Source organism: Acyrthosiphon pisum, chromosome A2 (genome assembly GCF_005508785.2).
Source record: "Acyrthosiphon pisum isolate AL4f chromosome A2, pea_aphid_22Mar2018_4r6ur, whole genome shotgun sequence".
In the NCBI taxonomy this organism is placed as follows: Eukaryota; Metazoa; Arthropoda; class Insecta; order Hemiptera; family Aphididae; genus Acyrthosiphon; species Acyrthosiphon pisum.
The window spans coordinates 52517642-52543882 of NC_042495.1; the positions used below are offsets into that span (position 1 = coordinate 52517642).

Below are 26241 nucleotides of genomic sequence, written 5' to 3' on the forward strand. Positions count from 1 at the left end.
TTATAAGTCAAAAGGTAAAAAAAAGGCAAAAAGGCTTTTATAAGTAAAAAGGCAAAAAAAGGCAAAAAAAAAATACATCCATCGTCTAAGAAATTAAATGAAACACATTTTTGTATAAAAATTATTTTTCTATTATGATAAATAAAAGAAAGGCATTTGCCTTCAAATCCGAACCCTAGTGATGATACAAATTAAGATTTGATCATAGCATAATATTATTATACGAGTAATTAAATATTGAAATGTCAATTTACCTTTAACAAATTATATTATAAGATATTATCAACCAAAATGTAGAATGAGCTTGAGACATAATATACAAATACAACATAATCAAATAGAAATCATCAAACATATTATCTATACATTAATATTATAATATAATTAATTTGATAATATGTATACTATATTGTGCACACAAAAAAAGATTAAAAATGAAGCTGAATATATCTATCACAAATATTTATAATAATATATTTTCACGTAATACGTATATAGGTACATTAAAAGTAGAATATCATTTGTACGATTTTATTTAATTATATCATTGAATGTGAATTGCATAGGTATAATATAATATTATTATTCACATATTTTCACGGTCATCATCGTCGTCGTCGTCGTCAAAGTATGCCATGTCGGTTTGCACTTTGCAGTCTTGCGGTGTTATCATGGGGTTAAGGACCAGAGAATAATAAATCACACCAAAACCGTACAACAACAAAAATATATAATATTATTAAAAAAATACGATCAACAATATAATATAGGTACATGTATACAATATTCACAAACATGTTGGGTTTTGACAATTATTTCTTACAGACATTATAATATATTATATTATATAATACTTATGTTATGAGTACGTATTCCTTGTACTCTTTACGGGTATACGATATGGTATGTATATACCTACAAGCATGCTCACCACCTTTTTTTTATTTCAATAATGTAGTTATTCAAAATCTGGTTTTCAGAACTTTTAAATATACTTAAAACCCATATTTTCAAATTCTTGAAATTTTTTGTACTGCTTGAGGAAAGCAAACTTCTGTTTTTTAAATAAGACACCCCCCCCCCCTTTCAATTGTAAATTATGTAGTGGATAATTTTTCTGAAAAAAATGTAGAATCAGAATCAAAATGCGAAAGAATTATTTTGAGTTATTTAACTTTGTGTTGTAAGGATAAAAGGTCCATGGTAATGGGTTTTAAGATATGGGGACTATACATTGATTAGATAATTGTATTCATTAATATTAATTTCAAAACATTAATGATTTGTAAAACGAGTTTTAAGGACTATATTATATTATATTATTATCCTTAATACATACATTTTAATAACTACTAAGAAACTAATCATTTGAATTTTGAATTAGGTACCTACATCAACATTTTCAAAAAAATTAACCACTAAATAATTTTTGCGATTTTGCCGTTGTGAATAAATAATAATAGATAGTATTCATATAAACGTATAAAATATTGACAGCTCTACGATATCGAAATATATTCAGTCATCCGCGGGCATTGACTTAAAAAATAAATTAAAAATATGATTGTTTTTTTTTTTTATTATTTTCAAAATGTATGTGTAGCCCACCACGCCTCCCACCAACGACGAAATGTTATTTATTTATTTTTTATACGATCTTCCACCACACCGACCGTGCGCCATTTGTTTTCATAATTTTTTTAAAAATAAAAAATTGTACTCTGTATAAATCAACCGTGGATACTAGATCACCTACTATATCACCTATATACTATATTATATAGCGTTTCTCAGGTACCACAATCGTATTGCAAAGATAAACGTAGTGACTTCCCCCCCTCCCCACTCAAACACCATAGAGAGCGCTGCCCGGGTGGACTTCGCAAGGTGTAGTATACCACTGCAGCTGCATATCAATTGAATCTCTCTATGCCAAGTGCATTGCTTTCGTCGTCGCACTGTCTGATATAAAGCCCAAAGTAAAAGAGCACCATGAACAAGGCAGTGGCGACCATGGAAAACGCAGTATCTTCCATTTCGAATTTGAAGCCCAGCAACTCGAAACCTTCATAACCCGCCCTGTCCTGCATGCACCGCGATTTGTTTTCCATTTGATTGCTGCTGCGTCCTTCGATCTCCTGTTTATTTTTTCTGTAAAAACCACGATAACGTGCGGTGTAAAATTGGGTAATCAAACGATAGTCGTCATAATAATATTATTTATGATAATTGATAGTGTTATAATATATTTTATACATTGTATTGTTTATAGTTGAATAATTCGGTTTCGCCCGCGTATAGAGTTTTTTTTTGTTTTTTGTGTTCTAACTTTTTTTTATCAGTTTTTCTATTACATATTGTAGAGATTGCCTTTTGATCATTTACCATTGTTAGTATTATTATTATTATTATTTATTAGACCACATTTATTTATAAAAATAGTTGTTTTTGGGTACTTTTCTAAAAGGTTATAAGGTATATCATCGGCTATTACCTCATCTGCTGAGTAACCAATGTCAACCATTTATACACAAGAAAAAAATACTAATTTCTACTATCTATCTATCTTCTATATATTATTATATTATATTAATAAAAATCAAAAGCTGTTTGTTAGTCTGGCTAAAACTCAAAAATGGCTTGACGGATTTGATTGTTTTTTTTTTGTTGTTGTGTTCGTAAATGAACGGTTAAAAATGAAATAAAGGTTTTGTATGAAAGAAAAATTTAGGAAGATTTATCGGAAAAGTAGGAAATTGCTATTACTATTATAATCTGCAACCAATGACAACCATTTATAAACAAAAAAAACAATTTCAATTTCCACCGTGGATATCAAAATCCTTGTTTGAGGCCCTCTTTAACCTCTCTATTTTGGAAAATCCTCTCGTAGTGGGGCTTTTAGACTTTAGATCATTAAACAAATTTATGGTATTGACCAAAATTCATCCTCATCAAAGCTTCAGTGGGCCCGGCTAGGCGAGGATGAATCAGGGCAAGTTATTTTATAATTTTATATATTATACAAATAATATATATAGAAATAGAAATAGAATTTTTTTATTTTTGACAGAGTTGACGTGAAGTATATTTTAATAATATTATACAGAGTCTGATAAATACCACATAAATACATAATGGTTTCAGTCTTCGGTGTAAGATCGTTAAATCCTCCAAGCACAGAGTGTACACTACACACGAGATATTTCATATTATGTCCATTGTTAATTATACTGATTCACATATACTTAAATTACACTATACGTGTAAATGTGTAATAGCATTATCAGACGAATCCTCGCTGTCGGTTTAAAAGTGAAATACATTACAATTTAACATCAATATATTGACGTAGAAGCGTATAAACTTTAATTTTATGGTTTTCATAAACATCATTTTGCAATAGATTTTTTTTCGTTTTTATATAATATATATAATATCGTAGTCATGGTTTCAATAAATACAATTGTTGTATTTTACAAACGGTTTTGTTTTAAATTAATATTTTTGAGTTGGAATCGAACAGAAAATGTATACAGTGTAATATGTTCAAACCTCGGGCAGATATGTATTTACGTACACAGCTGGGATGGTTATGTCTTTGAGTTATATATTTTATTCGACAAAAAAATCCATTTACGTAATACATTCAATATATTTTGTTCGTACTTATAACGTTTATATTATTTAACGTGCTCGCGTTGTCATTGTAGCGTATATGAGCTGTCGATAAATACAAAATATAATATACCTACTATGTAATAAAGTTTTTTTTCGATTATTATTATTTTAGTTTAACTATGTACTTTTTATGGTACAAAATGTAAAATATGTATATAATTAAACAAATAACAGTTTAAAAGAGTAGTGTATCTTAATTATCCATATAATTAATTGTAACTACCTATATAATATATATCCAGGGAAAAACATTAAAGAAGTCATACTCTGAAGGAGTTAATATTAATGTTTAAAATGTATAATGAAACTATATAGCCCAAGAGCAATAATAAGGTCTTTTAATAATTGTTTGAATTTTTCTTTATCGTTATTTTAGATTCTGAGCGGAGAGAGAGATCTAGTGGTTTTACAATGGTGTTTATTTTTTTTTTTTATCCTGTAAACAAAATTTCTAGCAGAAGGAGTGCAATAAATTGGATCAAGATGGTACTTTAGATAGGTCATTTTTAAATATCATTGAATTCAAATTAAATATAATCCACTATACAGTGACCCACTTTGTAACCTACTGTACAGCAGAACGACATCCACTAACCAGCTTTTAAATTTTTTTTTTTATTTCGATCAAACAGTTTTCCCGATGATGTTGGCTGTCTAAACATATAACTTGATCTTATATTTTATTACCACGTTTTTCTGCCAGTTTATAGTCGACAGTTTATTATAGTACCTACTCAATTGGCCATAAAATGTACTAGTTTCCTGCACGAACACCTAAGCTGAAATCCTAATAGTTGTGTATATTTCAATTTCAATTTAGGTTCTTCGAATTACCAAATTATGGAAATTGGAAGCGGTGGTTTGCTATCTCTATTCAAATTGCTGTACGCTCAACATGAGACTATGAGAGAACACTTGAAACATTAAAATGTGTTGTTTACCATAATGTCTAACACACCATGTCGTGGTGATTAAAATAATGAAAACTAATGGTTTAATCATATTTTACTATTAATTTTTTTTAAACTAAACATTAAACATTATTTTTTAAAATACATTTGTATATAGTATAACCTGTTATAACTGCATATTCGTTTTCGGTTCATTAATAATTACATCATAAATATTGTATATATTTTGTACTGCACATGTACGATGTAACTATATATGCAAGCCCCATGCAACTTTGCACGACGACTCTCTCGCACGTTCGTGACAACCATTGTCGGAAATAATTGACAATTATACTAGGTATTATACATTTTATAATGCAGTCTAGACTTTTCACCCGTTGTGAATATGATAATTAATAATACATGTAGTGCAATTATTTTGGCATGATAAAACGAATGTATTCGAATTTTACAGTCCTACACTCGTATACTTTATTGACAAAGTTGCAGGTAACTATCAAAGTTGAAGGAAACTCGAGCTGTTTCAAGTCTACACCTGTACAACTTATTAAACCTGGATACCTATTTATTATTGCCCTCGAAGTCACAAAATATGATTTATAACATTTTTTTTTATTAATTTATCAGTAAATAGAGTATTAAAACTGGCAACCCACTGCGTACGCTTCCAAACCCGCTGTCAATAATACATAATATTTATGATGTATGATATAATATACAGTACATATATACATTATACCTATATATATATATAAACGACCACCTCCTGCTGTTGACAGGGGTTAAACGCCGTTGTTTAAGCTGTGAGGTTTCTATTATTATTATTATTATTAATATTATTTTGTTGTCCCGGTCGCAGTATATATATATATATATAATATGTATTACGTCTGCGACAAAGGTATGAAGAAGACGAGACGACCGCAATCGTCCGACTGTGCAAAATATTATATATTCCTGTATAATATAATGAAATCCGCTGTAGCGCAGCTGTTTTTTTATAATATCACCCGCTTATGAGTTTGTATATTATGTATATTTTATAATGTAAAATATCGTTTTGATAGAATATATTGGTTACGTAAATGAAAACACATTGTATGAAAAAAAAACCGTTTCGACGTGTCATAAATTTCTAGGTAAATATGTATAATAATTGAAAGTAGAAAAACGCATATCATTGAAATAAAACGCAACAATCGTATAAAAAATAATATAACATGCTAGCTGTCCCGCCTGGCGTTGTTTGTGCTAAAGATTTGTGTTTTTCTTTTCTTATTAACTTATAAATATTAAGAAAATTAAAATATTATCAAAACTTTGTTCGAATGACAAATATGTACTTAAAACGTCTCCCTTCCGTTTTTGACTCAAAGTAACTGTTTGTAAAGCGTTGTGGTAATAATCACGTTATGATAAAATGTTTAGGTAATATAATAGTATGTACATGTACTGCATGTAGCCAGGAGCAGTGTCAGTTTTATTTTATTTTTATTCACAAGAAGCCGTTTGAAAGTCATCAGTGACGATGTCAGTGACGACGGCGGCGGTGGAGGCTGCGTGCGCACGATAAATAACGATAATAATAATATTATAATATAATATTATTCCACAACTTTGTCCTTGCGTTTCGCGGAAACTGGTCTCGTCGATGCATTTTGCATTATTATTGCTGCTGCACCTTTCGCCGCGGCGGTGGTATATTCAATATTTTATTATTATTATTATTATTATTATTATTATTATTATTATTATTGTATTATCCTTGCTCTAAAATTAATATGGTGGTCATTAAAATATTTTTACCTACGTTTTTTTTTTTTATACGCATACCTAAATACAATATTTAATTATAGGTAATATATAATTTAAAATTCTAGTAATCCATTTTCAATTATATATGACATACAGGGTGATATACCAAGTATACTCACCTACATTATTTCCTTTAATACTTAATGAATTTATTCAATTATTTCAAATTTTTGGAACTTTTAAGAACCTATACTTGAGGATTGTATGTAAATACAAATTCCAAATTATTAGATTTTTATACCATTTACGGAGAGTATTGATACAATCACTTCTTTTTTACAAATGAGAACCAATATTTTTTACTGTAAATTGTCAAACAGATGATTTTTTTGAACATTTCGATGTTTCTAAATCGAAATTCAAACAGGAGATCTTTGACTTTTAAATACATTTGTACACCAAGATAGATTAATATTTATTATTAAAATGCTCAAATTAGCATAGCCTCCATATCTATCAAAAATCCAAACCTGCATTATCACAGACATAATATTATAATCAACAGTAAACAAAGTTAATAACTCAAAAACTACTCGTTTGAATCTCAGTTTGAATACATTAACATTTTTAAAATAATCATATGACTAGCAATTTACAGTAAAATAAAGTAAGTTCTCATTTCCAAAAATAATTAGGTAGGTATCGCGCCAACATGACGCTCCTTAAATAGTTTAAAAATCTATACAATTAATTCATTATTCAATTAATTATGCGGGGTGATCATCCTTGGAGAATCACTCTATATTTGCTACAACATATGATGCCGCGTATAAAAAAATATATTGTTTATTTTATCTGAAAAATCTTCAGTTTTACTACTTTTTGTATCAATATACAAGTTCAAGTTATATCGAGTGTAATATATTCGCACAAGTCAGTGAAAGTATTAGTATTTATGGAAATAAAATCCACCTATTTAGGAACAGTCATACATATATAGTGTGTGTGTGTGTGTGTGTGTGTGTGTGCGTGTGTGTGCTTGTTGTGAAATTTTTAAGCTGCATAATATTATACATAATATAGGTAGTAGAGACTTAGCACAATGTTGAATACATCTAAAGTAATAGGAATATTGTATATTTTTATTTCATTATTATTTATTTAGATTTTAGATGTGACCACCATTCACCTAGAGATCGATTTATTGCTAAACCTCTTACAACAACGACTATTATACATGCCAAACACGATACACGTATTATATATAGGTCTGTTACTACATTATTATATTATGTGCAAGCACTAAGTTTCCCGTTAGAATTTCATTATTTTCAAATCAAAGTATTGTAGATTTCCTTCATAAAAAAAACTCTCTCAGTTCACATAATATCTTAACATGTACACTTAATTGAGGAGTACATAATCCTAACTGTGTACATATTAATAACGTGTTATTAGAAATTTAATATTATTTAGTCCAGATCATTAACTAAATAGTTTATATACCATTAAAACTATTGTAGATCGAGCAATATTTCAGTACTTACAACAATCACACGATCTATTGATGAAGAGTATGGATATGTATTATAATACAATTTAGCGTATGACGTATGTGCAATGTGTATATTATTATAACCTATTGTTTAATCTTAATATATGAATATATAAATATACTTTGAGTACCTAACTATATAGAGCAATTGATTATTTCAAAAAGTACTAACGTTTTTTAAAATATTTTTTTACATGGATTCAAATCGTTACAAAAAAACGTTATTTTTTTTTTAAATTACAATATTTTTAAATACTTTGTATTCTTATAATTTTTTAAGTTTTTTACTTTTTGAATGACAACATAAAATTTTAATTTCATCTTCCAAATCAGAATATTTTTCGATTATTTACGATAATTTTTTTAGGCGATTAAAGCATTTTTTTGGGGTCGTTTTTGATACTTTTTTAGGTCATCAACATCCTATATATCATCTCTACTTATAAAGTGGATATACTCGTCCAAAATTCGTGTTTTTATCGAACGAAATACTCAAAAAAGTATTTTTCTTTGGAATTGATATTAAAATTATGTATATTGTCACTCAAAAAAGTAAAAAACTTAAAAAATAATAAGGATAAAAAACATTTTTTTTTTTTTTAACAACTAGAAACAATGTAAATTTGTTTAAAATAATGAGTGGTTCATGATAAAAAAAATCCCCTGAAGGTGTTTGCAATATATGTGCATAATATGTGCGGTATGATACAATGGATGTTCATTGCGGACGTTTATATTATAAAATTACGCGTTATTTTATATATCTGCGACTACCCGACATCATCGCGACGTAAGACCGTATGCAGCATTATTATTATATTATCATTATAATGTTGTTTTGGCATCTATCCCAAATGGTGCGAAGTGTATAATGGCGTGTATATTATTACAATAATATAATACAATTATTATGGTGACCTGTTCTGCGCACAATAGTTACTCCTATTATTCCCACACCAATAAAATTGCCTGATTGACATTTTAATTTCTGTCCACCTATAAGCACATTAAATAAAATCATAAATCAATATCTAATGTATGATAAAATTAGAAATGTGCTAACATACAACCGGTGTTGTGCATTATCTAGATAAAAATATTTATCTTTTTATCTTAGCTAGACAAATAGAACAGTTATCTGATTATCTGCAAATAATTATATAATGTTCTTATTAATTCCACTTAATTTTTTCGGTTTTCTATAACTTTTAATACTTATTTGAAATGTAAAACATGTAGATAACGATACACCTATCATCTACAACGACGTGATTTGAAACTTTTGAAGTCCTGACTAAATTATAATATGTCCGAAATGGTTCGCAGACAAAAATCTCAAAATTACAAACTCGATATAATACCTAGTACCTCGCTTCGCTCCAAAATATAAAATGTGACGAAAATCTTAATATACGTCTAATTGAGGTGGTTTAATGCAACTGTGTGATTGAACAATAATATGGTAGTTATAATAAAGAGTGAACACGATTATAAAGACGATTAAGAGATGGTACAACCAGACGACATGAAATAACACATTTGGGTGTGTTTTTATTATTACTATTACAGGTGAGCTCCAAAACAGTAACCGAAAAAAAAAATTAAAACATTAAAGAAATATAATAATATGTAGTCATGTAGGTGACCTGCGTGTATATGACCAGATAGACGGAACAGACAATTACAAAATGTAGTACAATTACGGTGTAAGACTTTCACGAGCGCATAGGTTAGGAGGCTTTAAGACGTATAAAATATGAAAATAAAAAACTATTTTGTTATATAAATATATGCCTAGTACCTAACTCTAAGTACCTCCCGAAGAAGAATAAGCTAATGTTTACTTCCATTGTGTTATAGTGGTTGTTTTTAAAAAGTCTTTGTGGACGCGTCTCTAATGCAGTATAGGTAGTAGGTACATATTATTATAGATCAGTCGAACGACGATGACTCTGTATAGTCGATGCATTCCCCAACCTTTGATTACATCCGATATAAAATATAATTCTTTAACTACGCAATTTTCCGTATATAACTTCGTATTTCGCAATATTATATCACGAGTTCGTTGCCACCGAAAATAGTAAATACCCAATAGGCGTAATGCATGAACTTAAATAAGAACATTTTAAAAATACTGCTCATTAGAAAAAAAAAATATGTAATAAACCTAGTGGGTGGCCGATGACTGATATCCGTCACTACTTCGAACCTATACCTACAACTTGCCATATAATAATGATAATTTTATCACGGCGACAGAACGTCAAACTACTAATTTTCCGGTCGGGTTAAAACACAATATTATAATAATAATATATTATACGGTTTAGGCGTCTCGCATCTTAATTGGTACATTTACTTCGCGGTGCTATATAAAACGAAGCCGATGGGGACGTTATCATTATTATTATTAATAATAATAGTATTATTGTCTCATACAGACACACTTCATGCCGCGCTATTTCCGTATACATCTCGACGTTTGTTGTTCGCCTGCACTGTTTAAGAACGTGCCTTTATAAAGAACAGGTACCTGCAATCGTGCACATGTATTAGAGTCGTCGTATAATAATTATATAATATTATGATATGCACTGGTTATGTAAATCGTAATAATAGAGTATAATATAATAATAATAATAATAATAATAATACGGACGTCGTGCGCGGTGGCGGGCCTTTGTTTCGCTCGAGAAACAGTAAGATAATAATAATAATATTATAATGTACAGACGATCGAAATGATAATTTTCGGAAACTACCGTATAATATAATATACATAATACATATATGTGTGTGTGTAGGTTTTTCTCTTTCACCATGATCGTTCCCCCGTGCTACGCTTATATACGTTATTGCAGATAGGGAATAAGTGGTCGTCGGAAGGAAAACACATGTACTATATTATAATACTACCACAGTCGCCGTCACACACACACACACGTGGAGCTGCGATGGCATACATTTTCCGGCGGTCGTTTCCGGCCCGTTCCGCCCGGAAAAACCACTGAGGTTAGATATGTTCCGTGTATATATATGCGCGTATAACGTATAATGTCACGTTTATATAATATATATAACGCGTGTGTAAAGTATAATATACCACGATGACGATAGAAATAATATAAAGTCGTGAATCGTATGTTATTACTGTCTTACATTTTATACTTTTTTATATAGATTATAGGTATTACATATTTTATATTATATTATGTTAAAACCCGATATACGTCAAAACTATACGTCTTGTAACCATGACAAAATAGATAGGTAGTATCATATTTTTTTTTTTTTTTTTTTAATTTTTTTTTTTTTTTTATTTAAAAATATAATTACAATCCATACAACAATTTAGTACAATAAGTAATTTAGATAAAGTATTTACATATCGAGTATAACAGATGGAGGAGGGCACTCAGTAGTGCCACCCGACAGATTAAATTAGAAGGTCTCAAAGTGTAGTATCATATTTATAGTAGTTTTTTTAGTATGCGCATCTCCTTCATCTCTAGCTCGTGTCGTAGTTCTCCACTTCTGATCGGTTGATTTTTTTTCCGTGTTATTTATTATAACAATAAGAAGTTGAGAACTACAGTATAGGTGAAGTAAAGAGCGGAGAATGCGTATCAAAAAACTGTGATGATACCTATCTATTTTGTCATGGTTTTAGCTACCTAGTTAACACTAGTTTTCACAAACCCATTTCGTCAAAACTGATTTTAACAAGTTAAAACTAGAATAAACTTCAATTTCAAATGTCTAAAAGGACAAACTAGTTTTTACTGAAATGTATACGTATTAAAAATAAAACCTAAAACGAGCGTGACCATAGGCGATTGCGATGGACAGCCAGCTATAAAATAAATTGAGATAAAATCGACCGACTTCCTATGAAATCGATTAAGTTATAATAGTTAAAGCCTTAAAGAAATAGCTGTGGTAGCTGTGTCCTGTATATATCAAGCTATTTATGATTTATGAATTATGCAGTAGTATTTGAGTGCCTATCGCTTACTCGTGCAGTTCGTGGTTGTGTATAGTGCGTTATTAACAAGCTCATTTTTTTGCATTTTTCTTGGTCGGAAAATTGTTTTTGTCACGCCTGCACCGAAAGTTTGGTTTTCGACCACGGTTGAAGCGTTCGAAAGCGTCCTTTTTCCGTCCAGCGGGCGGAAAAGAGGAAATCCCCAAAAGTGCCGGGCGGAAAAGAGGAAATCCCCAAAAGTGCCGGGCGGAAAAGAGGAAATCCCCAAAAGTGCCGGGCGGAAAAGAAGAAATCCCCAAAAGTGCCGGCCGCCGGGCGCGTATCCCCTGCACAACCAGAAACTAAAATGTATACCTACCACGGTTCTTACAAAACATAAACTTTTGGTTACATCTTAAATGTATAGTATAACCTCCTTGCATGACGCATCAACATTTAAACATATTTTGTAGAGATAGTCTATAATTGTTGCGTAGATCTCTGCATAACCTTTTCATGAACGCAAGGGCGTGACAAAAAATAGTATGTGTGACTCGCGCGGGAAGGCCATTTCAGTCTTTGGCGAAATGCGGCACTCGCTACGGCTCGTGCCGCACACGACGCCCGCGACTGAAATGGCTCACTTCCCGCCCTTGCCACACAATATACTATTTTCAGTAATATTTAACAATATTTTTAAATTTTAATATTAACTATGAGTGAAATGATTTTCGAAAAAATTCGAAGTTTAAGTTTTAGTTTAGTTAAGATAGTTTTAGTTTTAATCATTATATTTCAGACACAATTAAAAAAAGGTGGGTAAACGGATGTCGCTCTACTGTACAGTAGGTTAAAAGTGCGTCACTGTATAATGGATGGTATTAAATTTGAATTCAATGATATAATATCACTGTATAACAAAAACGATTCTGAGCGGAGACGGTATGTCAGTCTAAGTATAAGGTATCTTGTATACTTATCTATGGTATTAAAAAAAAAAATTGACCAATAATAGGTATCTATAATAAATTCCAAATTAATCATATCACAATATCCATTAGGTACTTATAACGCGTTATAGGTACATCAACAACAAATCGTGGTACTATCATATATATATAATAGTATACTTTAGAAGTTTCAATAATATACAATCACAACAAAATAACTAAAATAGTTATTCCAGGTTTTTTAATATGTGATTTCGTCCAAATTTGAGCTTAAAATGACTATAAAAATAAATTGTGTTCATGTATTTTTTAGATTTTTTGGTAACAGAATTAACTACTTAGGTGGAATCTTGTTTTACATTTTTAATCCTTAGATATAAAAATTGAACATTTTATAAATTTTTAACTACGAAATAATTATTCAATTTTAAATTTGATAAATTTTGTCAAAATTCGATCTTTAAATGCTTATAAAAAAAAATTGTGCCTATGTATTTTGAATATTTTTCAATTTCTATTGTAACAATATATCAGGAGCCTTGTATTAAATTTTTACACATTTTGGCCGAACAGATAAAACTTTATAGATATTTATAGAAAAAAAAACTAAAAAAATTGAATACTGACCATGTCCATAAACAGCTCAAAAAGTGACAAATTATTTTCAAAATTTCATCGTTTATAGAAAATACTAATATAAACATTCAGTGAAATTTTCAAGTATCTACAGTCATTCGTTTTTGAATTACAACAAAATAAGAAAATCGTTACATGAGAAATCGAGTGAATATCTAATGTTGTACAAATATGAATTTCAAACGATCATAAAAATTTAATTTGACTTTCTTATAGATATTTTTTGTTTGAAAAAGTCAGATAATCTTATAAGGAATCTTGTATTACATTTTAAAATCTTAGATTTAAAAAGAAAATTTTTTACGAATTCTTAACTCAAAATAATTTGCTAATTTTCGTGATTTTTCCATATTTTGTCAATTTTTGAACTTAAAATGCTTATAAAAAAAAACTGTGACTAAGGATTTTTAATATTTTTCATCTGCTTTTGAAACAATATACTAGGAGCCTTGTTTTAAATTTCCAAGCTTTTTTAATCAACAAAAAAAATTTTATTGATATTTTTAGAAAAAAAACTAAAAACTGACAATGTCCGTAAAGAGCTCAAAATAAGTCAAAATATTTTGAAAATGTTATGGTGTATAGAAAATGCTAATATAAATATTCAGTCAAAATTTAATGTATCTACGGTCATTTTTTTTAAAGTTACACCAAAAACCAAATTCAATTTTGTGAAAAATCGATTTTGCGTAAAAATTCCCGTTTTTCCTTAATTTTTCTTTGGTTTTTCTTGGCGCTTTTGAAAATTACTGGGAATTTTAAAAAAAATTACAAAAATAAAAAAAAAACACACATCATTGTAAAATCAATATACATTCATCGTTCCACTCAGATTCTAAAAGTAAATTAAGACTAGTTCCAACGTTGAGAGTAGTAGTTAATTCTATTTTCAACTATAGTCAAAATCAGTGTTGACGAAAAGGGGCTGTGAAAGCTCGTGTATTGACTAGTGTAAACTAGCTTTGACGGATTTCAGGTTTTAACTGAACATATACATTATAATATTTACTTGCTTTAATAATAATATATTGGTAGTAGTCAATACTTTCATGTGAACAATATGCTCGGAATATCTAATTTATGACACAGTGCCTTTTCTCAGGTAGCCGATAGATAATATTCACTTTAACTGTTTGGTTGGTTGTTTCGTATTTCATATTATATTACTTTCGTATAGGCACGTCCAAAAAATTACCCACGAAAGTACTTTTATCAGTACCTACCCGCTCTATACGATTTTACTTTCAAGTTTTCTCTGCTGAGTGCTGACAACAAACTTTTAATGATATATTTCTACACAATTATATAGGCAAAACAATAATTATCGAACCTGCGAGTATTGTAATAAAAAAACATGGATAGGTATACTTGGTTTTTTTTTTAATTAGATGTAAATAATATACAATGTGCTTACTATACTTTCACGCCCACGTGTAATGGTTTACATCATTAGCGAAAAGTCTCAACTCGCAAATATTATGACACAATTTCGAAGGGCGAGACCGTAGCAATATTATCTACCAGTTACGTGACCGATATTATTAAATGGAAATAATATTATATCAGTATCGAAAACTAAAATACCTTTTTTGAAATGTTTAATACGGCATCGTCGAGCAGTACCTAACAGTAGCCCATAGTAATATAATATTATCTCAGTTGCTGACTTTTTTTTCGCCAGAGGACACTATATAGATTCGACCACGACCGCACTCGTTATCGGGGCAAAAAAACTTTTATATTACATTGCGTTTCAGATTGGACGTCTACAGCGTACTAAAACACTGTCGTCGTCCGGATTTTCATCACTTTTCTTATGAAGTCAATTGAGTCATAACTCGATTTTTCCCCGAATGCGACTTATTTGTTTTAATTGTTTTAATAAAACGACAGTTGAATTATTATAAATAAATGCATGACTTACCCAGTTACCCCGACAGACGTCGTTTATGTAAATATTGAATTAGTTGTGTTTGCGACACGATGCGACGTACTTTAGACTGTTACCTACATTTTGTATGCTATTTACGACTTCAGTTGTGCGCACCACATACGTATTTAATATTTGCCGAATCGGTGCGATAATAGCCGAAAATTGATTGGGGTAATACATTCCCTCCAGGTGACTAAATCTGCCATTAAAAAAAGTACCAAAAAACAGAAGACTTATGAAGGGGTAAAAGCTATAAATAATGATGCAGGGATCTCAATGTTGAGTTTGTTTTAATCTGATAAGTCCACATTATAATATATATATCCGTGTATAATAATAATTTATCGTTTGTATCCCCGCGAAGCCAAAAGAGTACATTTCTATTCGTTTATAAATACCACCGTTATAGAACAGTAGTATTATATTATGCATATTATTATTATTATTATTATTATTATTATTGTTATACGCAAGTTTGTTTTTCCCATTATATTTGTGTAAATTATTATGATTGGAACGTTTTTGAAACTAATTCAAATGGCTTCTTTTCTTTTTATTCAAAATTTTTGTTTTGCGTTTTTCTCTTTTGTTTTCCAACGCACAATGGAAAGACTGTCTTCGTTTTTATACAAATAATATTGGTACCTACTCTGCCATTCAGTGACACAATTTAAACTATCAAGTGGTGAATATCCGACATCAACGTGAACGAAATATTTCTAATACCGCTATTGCCTGACTGTTCATCAATTAGAAATATAATCATATATTAAATAATAAGTACGATAGTAATGTTTTTTTAAACACGTCACTAAAGAATTCATTTTTGACATAATAAAATACTATAATAATATACCCCAACCAATTTAAAAATGCTAATATAAAATATTGTGTTGCTTAGAAATAAAAATTACTAAATAAATAACTCGTATGTGTAGTTTCTTAGTTATTTAACATTATGTGCTAAGAATTTATTTTAGCCCATAAAAGGGGCGTGTATTATGATGTGTATACAGTAGTTATACATATAACATATAATTTATATAGTCAAGCACTTATTTATATAAAATTTTAAATGCTAATATACCTATTATTATTGCTTAAAATAATTTTCAAATAAATTAAAAAACAAGTAATACCTTTTGGATTTATTCAGTTTTCTATTTAGTAATGCTAAATTATTTGATTAAAATAAATAGTATATAATAATAGTAATAATAATAATAATAATAGGTAGGTACTTAATTGATTATTTTGTAACCATAAATAACATGAACATAACATAAAAATAAATATCATATCATTGGTTATGCATCACCTTTAAGCAATAGATTGTAATGTAATGTTTAGTTCACAAAAAATTAAGCTTAAAATTATATAACATTTAGAATAGCTATTTAAATCTTAAGATATAATTTATTATTGCATAGTTCATAGTATACAATCAGAAAAATTCTTAGTTAAAGTTATTTAAAAAATATATATAATATAATATAGACATGTGTCTATTGATTATAGTACTATATTATAGTGTCAAAAAAATTATTATCTAAATCGTAGTCGCTGTTTATCATGAATAAAATTAGAGATAGCGTCACTACCTATTTAAGTTATTTCTGAAAATAAATTATGAAAAAATAATTTATAAGTACTACAATATGCAGCTGTTTCGCTCGGCCAAAGCCAAAAATTTGTTTTTTTTATAAATATATTTGTAAAAAGATGTAATAATTTATTATAATAGTAATATGATATGTAACAAATAGTAACCATTAAAATTCACAACAGAAATATTATTTTTTCGTGAGCTGAAAACATGTGTGTGTGAGCTACCCTTAAGTTACCTATAGGCTATAGGGCCATAGGGGTTGGAAAATAAGCTATAAATACCCTCCAAGTCTCAAAAAATCTATCGATATAACTTTTATTGAAAACAGTACAGTAGTTTTTTAGTCTTTTAACATCGGATAAACCGACATCCGTTTTTAGCTGTATGGCCTAACTTCACCCGTGATAAAATAAAAAAATATAAGAAACTTTAGCACTGTATAGGTGTAATTTTGTTTTAGTGTACCTCAGTTCACTGAAAAATCTGGTAAAATAGCAAAAAAGCTAAGTATAAACTCTAACGGAAGATTGGAAAAGAAGTCTAGTTCATCAATCATCATCAATTTTTTTTGACAAATCGTGCTACTATGAACTACTTTCATGATCAGTTGGGCATATATGATACATTTACTAAACTTTGCAGTAATTGTGGAAATAACTGGGTTACCAAAATCTTTATGATATTACAGATTCAAATTAAAAGTTATTAAATACTTATTAAGATATTAAAATGCACGTGTTTTAAATTAAAAAAATTGATTATTTTAAACCTAGGAATTTATTTGACTTATAACTTAGTAACGTAGTAACTTAGTAACCTATAAAAAAAATTAATTTATGATAATAGTACATAACTGTTACCCAATGTCAATATTATACCTAACCTAAGCTGTATATTTTGTATCACCTAGATCCTATAATCTAATTCCTTGGTGTTTGTTCACTTGATTTTGCGTTTGCAGTTATAATTTATATTTTATTTTATATCTACATAGAACACATACAATATTCATAACATCAGAGTGTAAAACATGCGTGAACAATTAAAATCACCAACATTTTACAAAACTCAATAGGTCATATTTTTTAATGAATATACATTATATGAATTTAATTATTTAATGAATAAGCTACTGTAAAATATTCAACTTATTTAGTTTAACACATTTAAACGTTTCTACTAAAAACAAAAAAATATACATTTTTATTATTTACTATTCACCATATTTTACTATTGAACTCTTCCCTAATTCTGAATACTTCCAACTTCTAGTCAGTGATGGTAATCAATCATTATCTTTTTAGAATTTAAAATTTTACTATGACGATTCATGTAAATATTAAATTCCTAGAACTTTATCTAAAATTTAAATTTAATACCATAATCTCAAAATATTTAAACAGCATTTGATTTTATACAATATAACGTTAAATAAATTAGTGAAAAATACAGATAAGTCTAAATGGCTGGACGTAAATACAACCGACGTCCAAACCAATGGATAATGTTAATTCATATTGATATATTTGTATGAATTAGTAATTAACCTATTAATTAGTCAGCTATCTCCGGACTTTATATTCTGATTTAGAACACAGTTATACTCTATATATGATTAATCCGATTATATTAATGTGACTAGGTATCGAAACATATTAACTATTATTACCTTTTATATTAATGAAATCACATTAATTATTATTATTGCTGAATAACTACCACTTTCGAAACGAAAGTGGTGATCGGCAACCGATTGCTTCCCAATTTTTTAAGACTTGCCTATATGAGGTGGTTAATGGTTATACTAGGGTAAATATCATCAGATTCACATATGAGTGACCTTTAGGTACCTACGTTTCGTCACTGAATACAATACACATGTATTGTCTAAAGTTTGAGAGTGAAAATATTATATTCCTTATTTATATTTACGAAAAGAGTGACATAATAGCTTAGATAAAATAGCAAAGATACATAGGTTTCATTTGCTTTTTAATTTATTTAAAAAACTATAGTAAATAAGATGTATGAATTAGTATTTTATAATTTTTAAAAAATAATTGAATAATAATACCTAAATCCTAATAAAAACATGAATATAAACAAATAATACATTTACATAAATTGTATGATCTAGTTACATACATCCGTAATCGAGCATCCGGACTATCATCATTGACCACTAATTCTTAGCACGTAATTTTAATAAATTTGAAAATTATTTGTTCGAATTTTGATTTAGATACATCATAATTAAAAAAAATATCTGTTAATTAATTTAAAGTAAAAAAGAGGGTGGTAGTACCATTGGAAAACCAAAAGTTTATCTTCTCAGGACACTCCTTAAGTGATACGAAAAATCTTAAAAATTCAAAAATATAAGGTCTTCTGCGCTACCTTATTTTAGGTAAGGCCTCAGAATATTATGTTTTATAACGTGAGGCTCAGATTGTATCATACAATTATAATGTCATATGCTTGCCCCTAACTAAGTCTCTGATTGTAACATAATACTAAACCTATTAAGTAGTTAATCTTGTATTATCACTTATTGTACTTATCATGAGTTATCTTCATTGATTTATATTTTATACAATATTATGATGATCTTTATATTTATGGTCTTCAATAATTATTTTATAAGTACGACAATATAAAAAATGAAATTAAATGTTATGATTATACATTAGTCCTATTTTACTTGGCTAATTACTACTGTACTATTAATTATTACTACACTACACGAACACAACCCTAGTAAAATATTATAAAATTATATAACTGCAGTAGATCAATAACTTTAAAAAAAATCAGATATTATTGTATTTACAACATTTACAACGAAGGTAGGTACCACTTCTCAGCTCATTTAAACTTCAATAAGTATTATAAAAAATTAACTAGGTACTTGTTTAAAATTCAATTTTTAGGAACTGAAATACTCTAAAAAATATTCTGCTTTGGAATATGAAATTAAATAGACGTAGGTACACTCTCAAAAATGTAAGAAACTTACGATAAAATATTGTAAAAACTAAAAAGTTTTGAATTGCACTGACATCAAGTTATGTAAAAAATATTTTCAAAAAGTTAAAACTTCGAAATTATGAGTGTGGGCATTTAAACAGATTTAAGAGGGTGCCTAACACAAAAAATCTGTATAGTATAATATATGTTATAAATGTTTAATATAATTTAAGTACAATTGTACAAACCTACTAATATTGTCTTAGTAATTAATATCAAGAGTACATTTACATTTTATCAAATCTTCTAATGAAAACTTTTATTGCGCTCAACTGCAAAATCGTAGTTTTCATAATATTTTAAACTGGTACTTAGCTAGTAGGTACTTAAAAAAATAATAGTTAAGAGGTAACTTATAGAGTTGTGTGCTTGTACCTACTTTTTAAAATTATACAATATAATCACTCCAATTTAAATATAGTAAATACTATTGAATTAGGTATAGTAATTATGTTCTTAATTATAAGTTATTTACAAGCATATATTTTTTGAACTAAAAATTAAAATACTAATTTGTTTATAATATGGAATGTATTATTTTAAAAAACAACATAAATGGGTATTCATCTTATCATTTCCAATTTATGCTAATAGTTCAAAACAATTTAAAACAATAAAATTTTTTAATAACACTCCTATTATTATTGTTGTTAATGCATTTTAAAAACCTATATTGTACCTAAATAGATTTTTGTACTTGCACTTTAATTTTTAGTGTTTAGTCAACATTTTTATTGTTACTAATTTACCGTAACAAATTTTACCCTTTGCGGTGTTTAATACTTTAAATAAAAATTATAAATCAATAAGCTATCTAAATACAATACATATAGCTATAATAAGTTCCTACTACATTTATTTCTATAACGTAAAACAATATTGAAATCTATCAAATATTCATAATATTATTACACATCGTTCTTATTTCTCAAATGCATATTATTAGATTTTCAAGTACGTAAATTTAAACTAAAGCACAAAATCGACTTACGTGATATTATTGCGTAGTTTTTGGACCAAAGTTCAATACGAATTGCTAATTAGATTTCTATCCAACTATATATAGATACGATTGGAAACTATAACTTACTAATAAGAGTAACTGAACTAGATCGTGAGTTTAAGGAAATATTGTTCACACGGTTACGCCGTCGTTCAAATCCAATAGTAATACATTCAACGGTTACGATGACGGCGAAAAATCAGACAAACCGTAAACCGAGTATATGGTTTGTTGTAAGTACGCGGTGTTTACGAGTAAAATAATAATTATAGCTATATAAATAATGTAACAGCGCTCTCTTCGAGCTGGAATTCACACGACGACTACGACTGCGACGTAAAAATAATAATTATCATAATGCCGCCGACTCGTATAGTGGTTATTAGTTCTAATCTATCAATGGATTACGTAACCCATCTCAAATATCATTTGTGTCGACGTCGTGCCGCCGTGGGCACAACACCACCACTTGACTTCGTACTGCACTCGTATAATATTTGTATTTTTCTTCATGGCACGTAAACAATACGATGTTTTTTCTATGACTTCGTCTTCATCATGTGACTTTGAGGTGATTTACACGCGAATATATTATAGGTACTCGCCAGAAATTGGTTGCGACCGAACTATTTTTGTGAGAACATAATACTATATAGCTGCGGTAACACAATAATAATATATAATATTAAATAAATAATACCTAATAATATTCAATCGGTCCTCTGGGTTGGGGGTTGATCGCGGGGCCAACAACCCCGCTTTGTAAAAACTCAATTGTTATGATACCATCAAATAATCAGCGTTCAAATCTTGCAATTGTGGGATATTGTGATGGCGGCCAAAACTCTTAGAGAATCGTAGAGAATCGTAGAGAAAGGAGAAGAAGAAAGAGAAGAATTATAATATTCAATCAACCGCCTGTTTCCAATTGACATAGTGAATGCAATGGAAAAACATCCGTACTATCGTTCAAACAGCACCGGTAATAATATATTATTTGTTACATTTCCTGTACACAAATGTTATCACAAATTGAATGTATTAAACACGGCCGTGTATATTATAATTTATATTATACTATTACCACTACAACACTTGTAACGGTGCGAATAGCAATAATTGCTCGTGCAAAAGTGTGGGTATCCCAAATTAAAGATTCAGTGACTGAGTGACTACAGTCTAGTTTAAACCTAATAATTTATTTAGTTAAAAGTAATATTATCGAGTTATTAAAAATTGTTTAACGATTGTTGTGAGTATACTGCATTGTTATACTAAAAATTGATATATATTATATATATATTATATACGCATAAATCATAATATACTAATAAAAAAGTTGTAATTTATCACATAACGATCCGAATGGTTATTGACTATATTGTGTAGTAGTGTAAAGGGAGTATTAGTCTAGTTGAATGTCCCACAAACAGAATTTAAAAATATATACAGGATAATGAGTGATAAAGTGTTCCCTGTTTTCGTTAAGACGCTGTATATTAATTATATTTATAAATACGCCTCAACTGCTAAGATTATTGGCGTTTCTGAAAATAAATTGCATTTTATAATTTATACATAAAAAAAAAAATTAGGTATTAATGGGTACATGAAAGGCTTATAATATGTTAATTTGAATTACATGTGATATAATCTATTTGTTGTATATATCATATTTTCCAAACAAGGTTATTAAAAGTATTATTTTTCGACTCCAAACATTAAAATTAGTATCGAAAATTGTTTATTTGTAGCACAGAGGACTATTGTTGCCATAAAAAGTCACAAAATATGCATTTTAAAAATAAAATTTAATGCCGCCAATCCGACATCACATCGTAAATGATTATCTATTATTATATTATATTTATTATCTATTATTATCTATAAAATTAATATACGGAAAATTAATCTTATCTTCTTATTGGCGATCTTCAAGCTCTTTTATGAAAAACATGCGCCCGCGTACAGTTAAAACCATATTATACGACAAAAATTAAAAATATATTTATGTTTTGGTTGTATTAAATACAATTTAAACGTCAGTTGATAAAATTATTAATTAAGTTAAAGTATGTCTCCAAAAGTATAATATAATTTAAGAAATATGCCCTAAAAACAAAAAAAAACTCAAAATATGCATTTATATGCAAAATAATATTTCAAAACTTACTTTTTGAAAGCATGAAACGTATTTGTTTCGCACTCAGCTATTTTTGTGACTAGCTATGCAAAACAAATATGCAAATGCTACAAGTCCTCTGCCCTATTTATTAGGTACCTATTTGGTTGTGATCCTAGTATCTAAAAATTATCTACGATGAACAAATATTTTAAGAATTCGTTGGATAACAGTATTTAAGTATTCGTACGTAGTCTTTGGGGGGGTAGAATTATTTTTCATATGCGTATTTAGTGTTTTACTTCACTATCGGTGTATTATAACATTTATCAATACTTATAGTTATTCAAGATAATATAACGAACTTTACTTTGTTGACAAGATACAGCAAGTAGGTGCGTTCGCATCATTTAGATATATTTTGTTTTCAAATTATTAAAATGTGATAACTTTATAAATGTAAATTTCTCACCCCCCCCCCCCCCCCCCCCACACACACACACATCAGTTAGCTTTTGAGAAGTATTGTGACTCCAGTATTCGGCATAACTTACGGTTGGTGGAAAGTACTGCCTGGCAAAACAAATGTTTGTTGAACGTTATCAGATCATTTTGAATGGGAACCCCTCCAAGTACCACAGAACCAAGATACTAATTAAATCAAACTTTTTTTTCTATTCCAAAACACAATAACAGCAGTGACACAAAACAAAAACATAACCCATTTTAAGACCAACACCATTCATCGCCACGCTCAGAATCTAAAATGTTATCTTTACTAAATTGTAATCTATATAGGTATATCCCTTAGATTAAATGCTTTTGGACTAATTATTTAATTGATTAAAATTTCATATCATTCGTAATATATATTATACAGTAATAGCTTATAGTTTAAAAAATATTTGTTTCATATTATGGAAAAAAAAACATTTGTATTATTGAATTAAACGCCAAAGGAATAATTTTCTTTTGAACATTTTAGATGAAGCACTTTTATAAGTGAGCATTAATAATTAAAAGCCCATAAAAAGCTCGTTTTCCTCTCGACGAATAAATTGGTTTATCCTTCCTCTGAATTTTCTGCACCTGTGGACGCCTCTTGTGTGTGTGTGTGTGCAGTGTTCTGTCTAGACGCGTTTTATTTTCTAAAAGGTACCCCTTGCGCAGTGGTGGCAGCAGCGGTTGCGGCGGTCGGTCGGTCTTCCATTTGTCGTCTTTGACTAATTAAAATAAAACCCTACTCGTATAGTTTTATATAATATTATATATTATTATATAGCTGTAGCTCTGTTCGTTCCATCACCGCAGAGGCCTTTGTAAAACGGCGTGTGATGACTGCCACGTGCTCTCCAGTGGGTTTTACCGATTTAATGTTTTACTCCCGTATTTAACACAAGTGCTTCTTCCGTGGCCGCCGCCGTCGAAAAGTCTCCAGAGCGAAAACCGCACGTGCGGTGGGCTCGGTCGTTCGTCTACACTAATAAGCCTGCTTTTAGAACTGTTGACGACGATTCTTTAATACTTTTTCACTCGCCCCGGTGGTCGTGACTCGCGGACGACGACGAAAGGACCTTTAATCCGTACACGATAATAATATTGAGTTAACAATTAATATTATACGTTCATAATACATAATCGTAATTATTCGTATGTACGTTTTACGGTTAAACACATTATAATATTATAATGTTATGGTAAATATGTGGGTGGGCACTCGAGTACAGCCACATGCATGGTACAGTACGTCATACGGTAATAACGCCGTTTTATCGTACCTATCAAAGGCTTAATATACTTTCAGCCGGTATGTTATGTGAGCATTCGTCGGGAAAATCGTTGCAACAACCACTCGTCAATGTCACATCATTATACGCACACTACGCGTAGCATCTGTGTATAAATGGTTTCTAACTGAGAAATGGTTTTCTTTGCAAAAAAATCTCCGAAAAGCCAAATTCAACGACTGTTCTTTATTAATCATATTGTATATCATATTATATACAATAAGTATTCACCGACAAGAATTAAGTTTGGTTATTAAATTGTTTTATCAATATTTCAATATGAATCAAACACGGGGTGAAACAGATACCGGAGCAAAACCGATATTGCTTATTTCGCATTATTCTATGAATGAAAATTATCAGTTTTAAATGTATTTCATTCCTTATCATGAAACATGTTGTTATCACTAACATCAACCGCGACGTTTTGGTTTGAATGGTTATTCGATTACAAACATTTTATGGTTAATTATTATTAATACATATTTTGAATTTAAAATTTAACAATGATAGAACTATCCTACAATTATCATACTCGTCTAGTATGAATCTACAACTTGTAAAGACTGTTTTGCAATCACTAACTTATTTTTATCTAATAATACTCTGTAAGTTATCAACAATTTCGTAAAAATTATACTTCGGGGCAAAACCGATTGCTTATTAGTTTTTACAATGCTTGATAATTGCTATCTACGTATTTATTATTGGTTAGGATTAAGTACACCAACCTAATAACCAATTATTTTATTTTATTAAGAACAACTTGTGTTGTTAAAATTTGTTTTTATTTTGGTTTTATTGAATATTAATCAAGTTATAAATATATTATAATACATAGGTAATTTATGAAACATTTACAACTATAGTTACAATACTTAAATGCAATGGATATTTGTATTTGGTTTAGTAAATTCCTTTAAAAAAGGTTAATATTATATTTTTCTCCATCATTATTTTAGTACCTGTAATATCATGCATCGGTATTGCCCCATTACAAATCGATTTTACCCCAGTATCGGGGCAAAACCGATAGAATGTTAAAAATAGTTAATGGCTTGTCAAAAAATAAATACGAATGATATTCACTGTATTGTAATTCAATATTGTAAACAATAAGTTACTTAATACAACTGTGCAAATAGATTAAGTTTATTTTAAGATCCTGAATTATTATGAAAATATTCATTTTTTCAGCCGGTTTTGCCCCGTTTCCCCCATTAACTATATTGGCGTATTTACAGTTGCAAGGTTTAGAGTACTTCTACCCCAGAACCAAAGAATAAAATATTACCTACAAAA

The 26241-nt window shown here is 29.0% G+C and overlaps 2 protein-coding genes across 3 annotated transcripts in view; one reads left to right on the plus strand and one right to left on the minus strand.

Annotated features, from left to right (window-relative positions):
• The window catches only part of LOC100163483, a 181955-nt gene that overhangs the window by 40999 nt on the left and 114715 nt on the right, over nucleotides 1-26241 (plus strand). The window lies entirely within an intron of this gene.
• Nucleotides 714-26241, minus strand: part of LOC115034021 — a 147675-nt gene continuing 122147 nt past the window's right edge. Inside the window, exons 1-2 of one of the 2 annotated variants that reach the window (XR_003839369.1) lie at nucleotides 21019-22635; nucleotides 714-2151 (exon numbers count right to left, since the gene is read on the minus strand). Coding sequence is in view for 1 of the 2 variants with exons in the window: in XM_029489037.1 (XP_029344897.1) it covers nucleotides 1914-2151 (238 nt within the window). In the remaining variant the exon portion in view is untranslated. Of the gene's footprint in view, nucleotides 2152-21018; nucleotides 22636-26241 lie in introns of those variants that run through there. The other variant, XM_029489037.1, reaches the window with a different exon arrangement.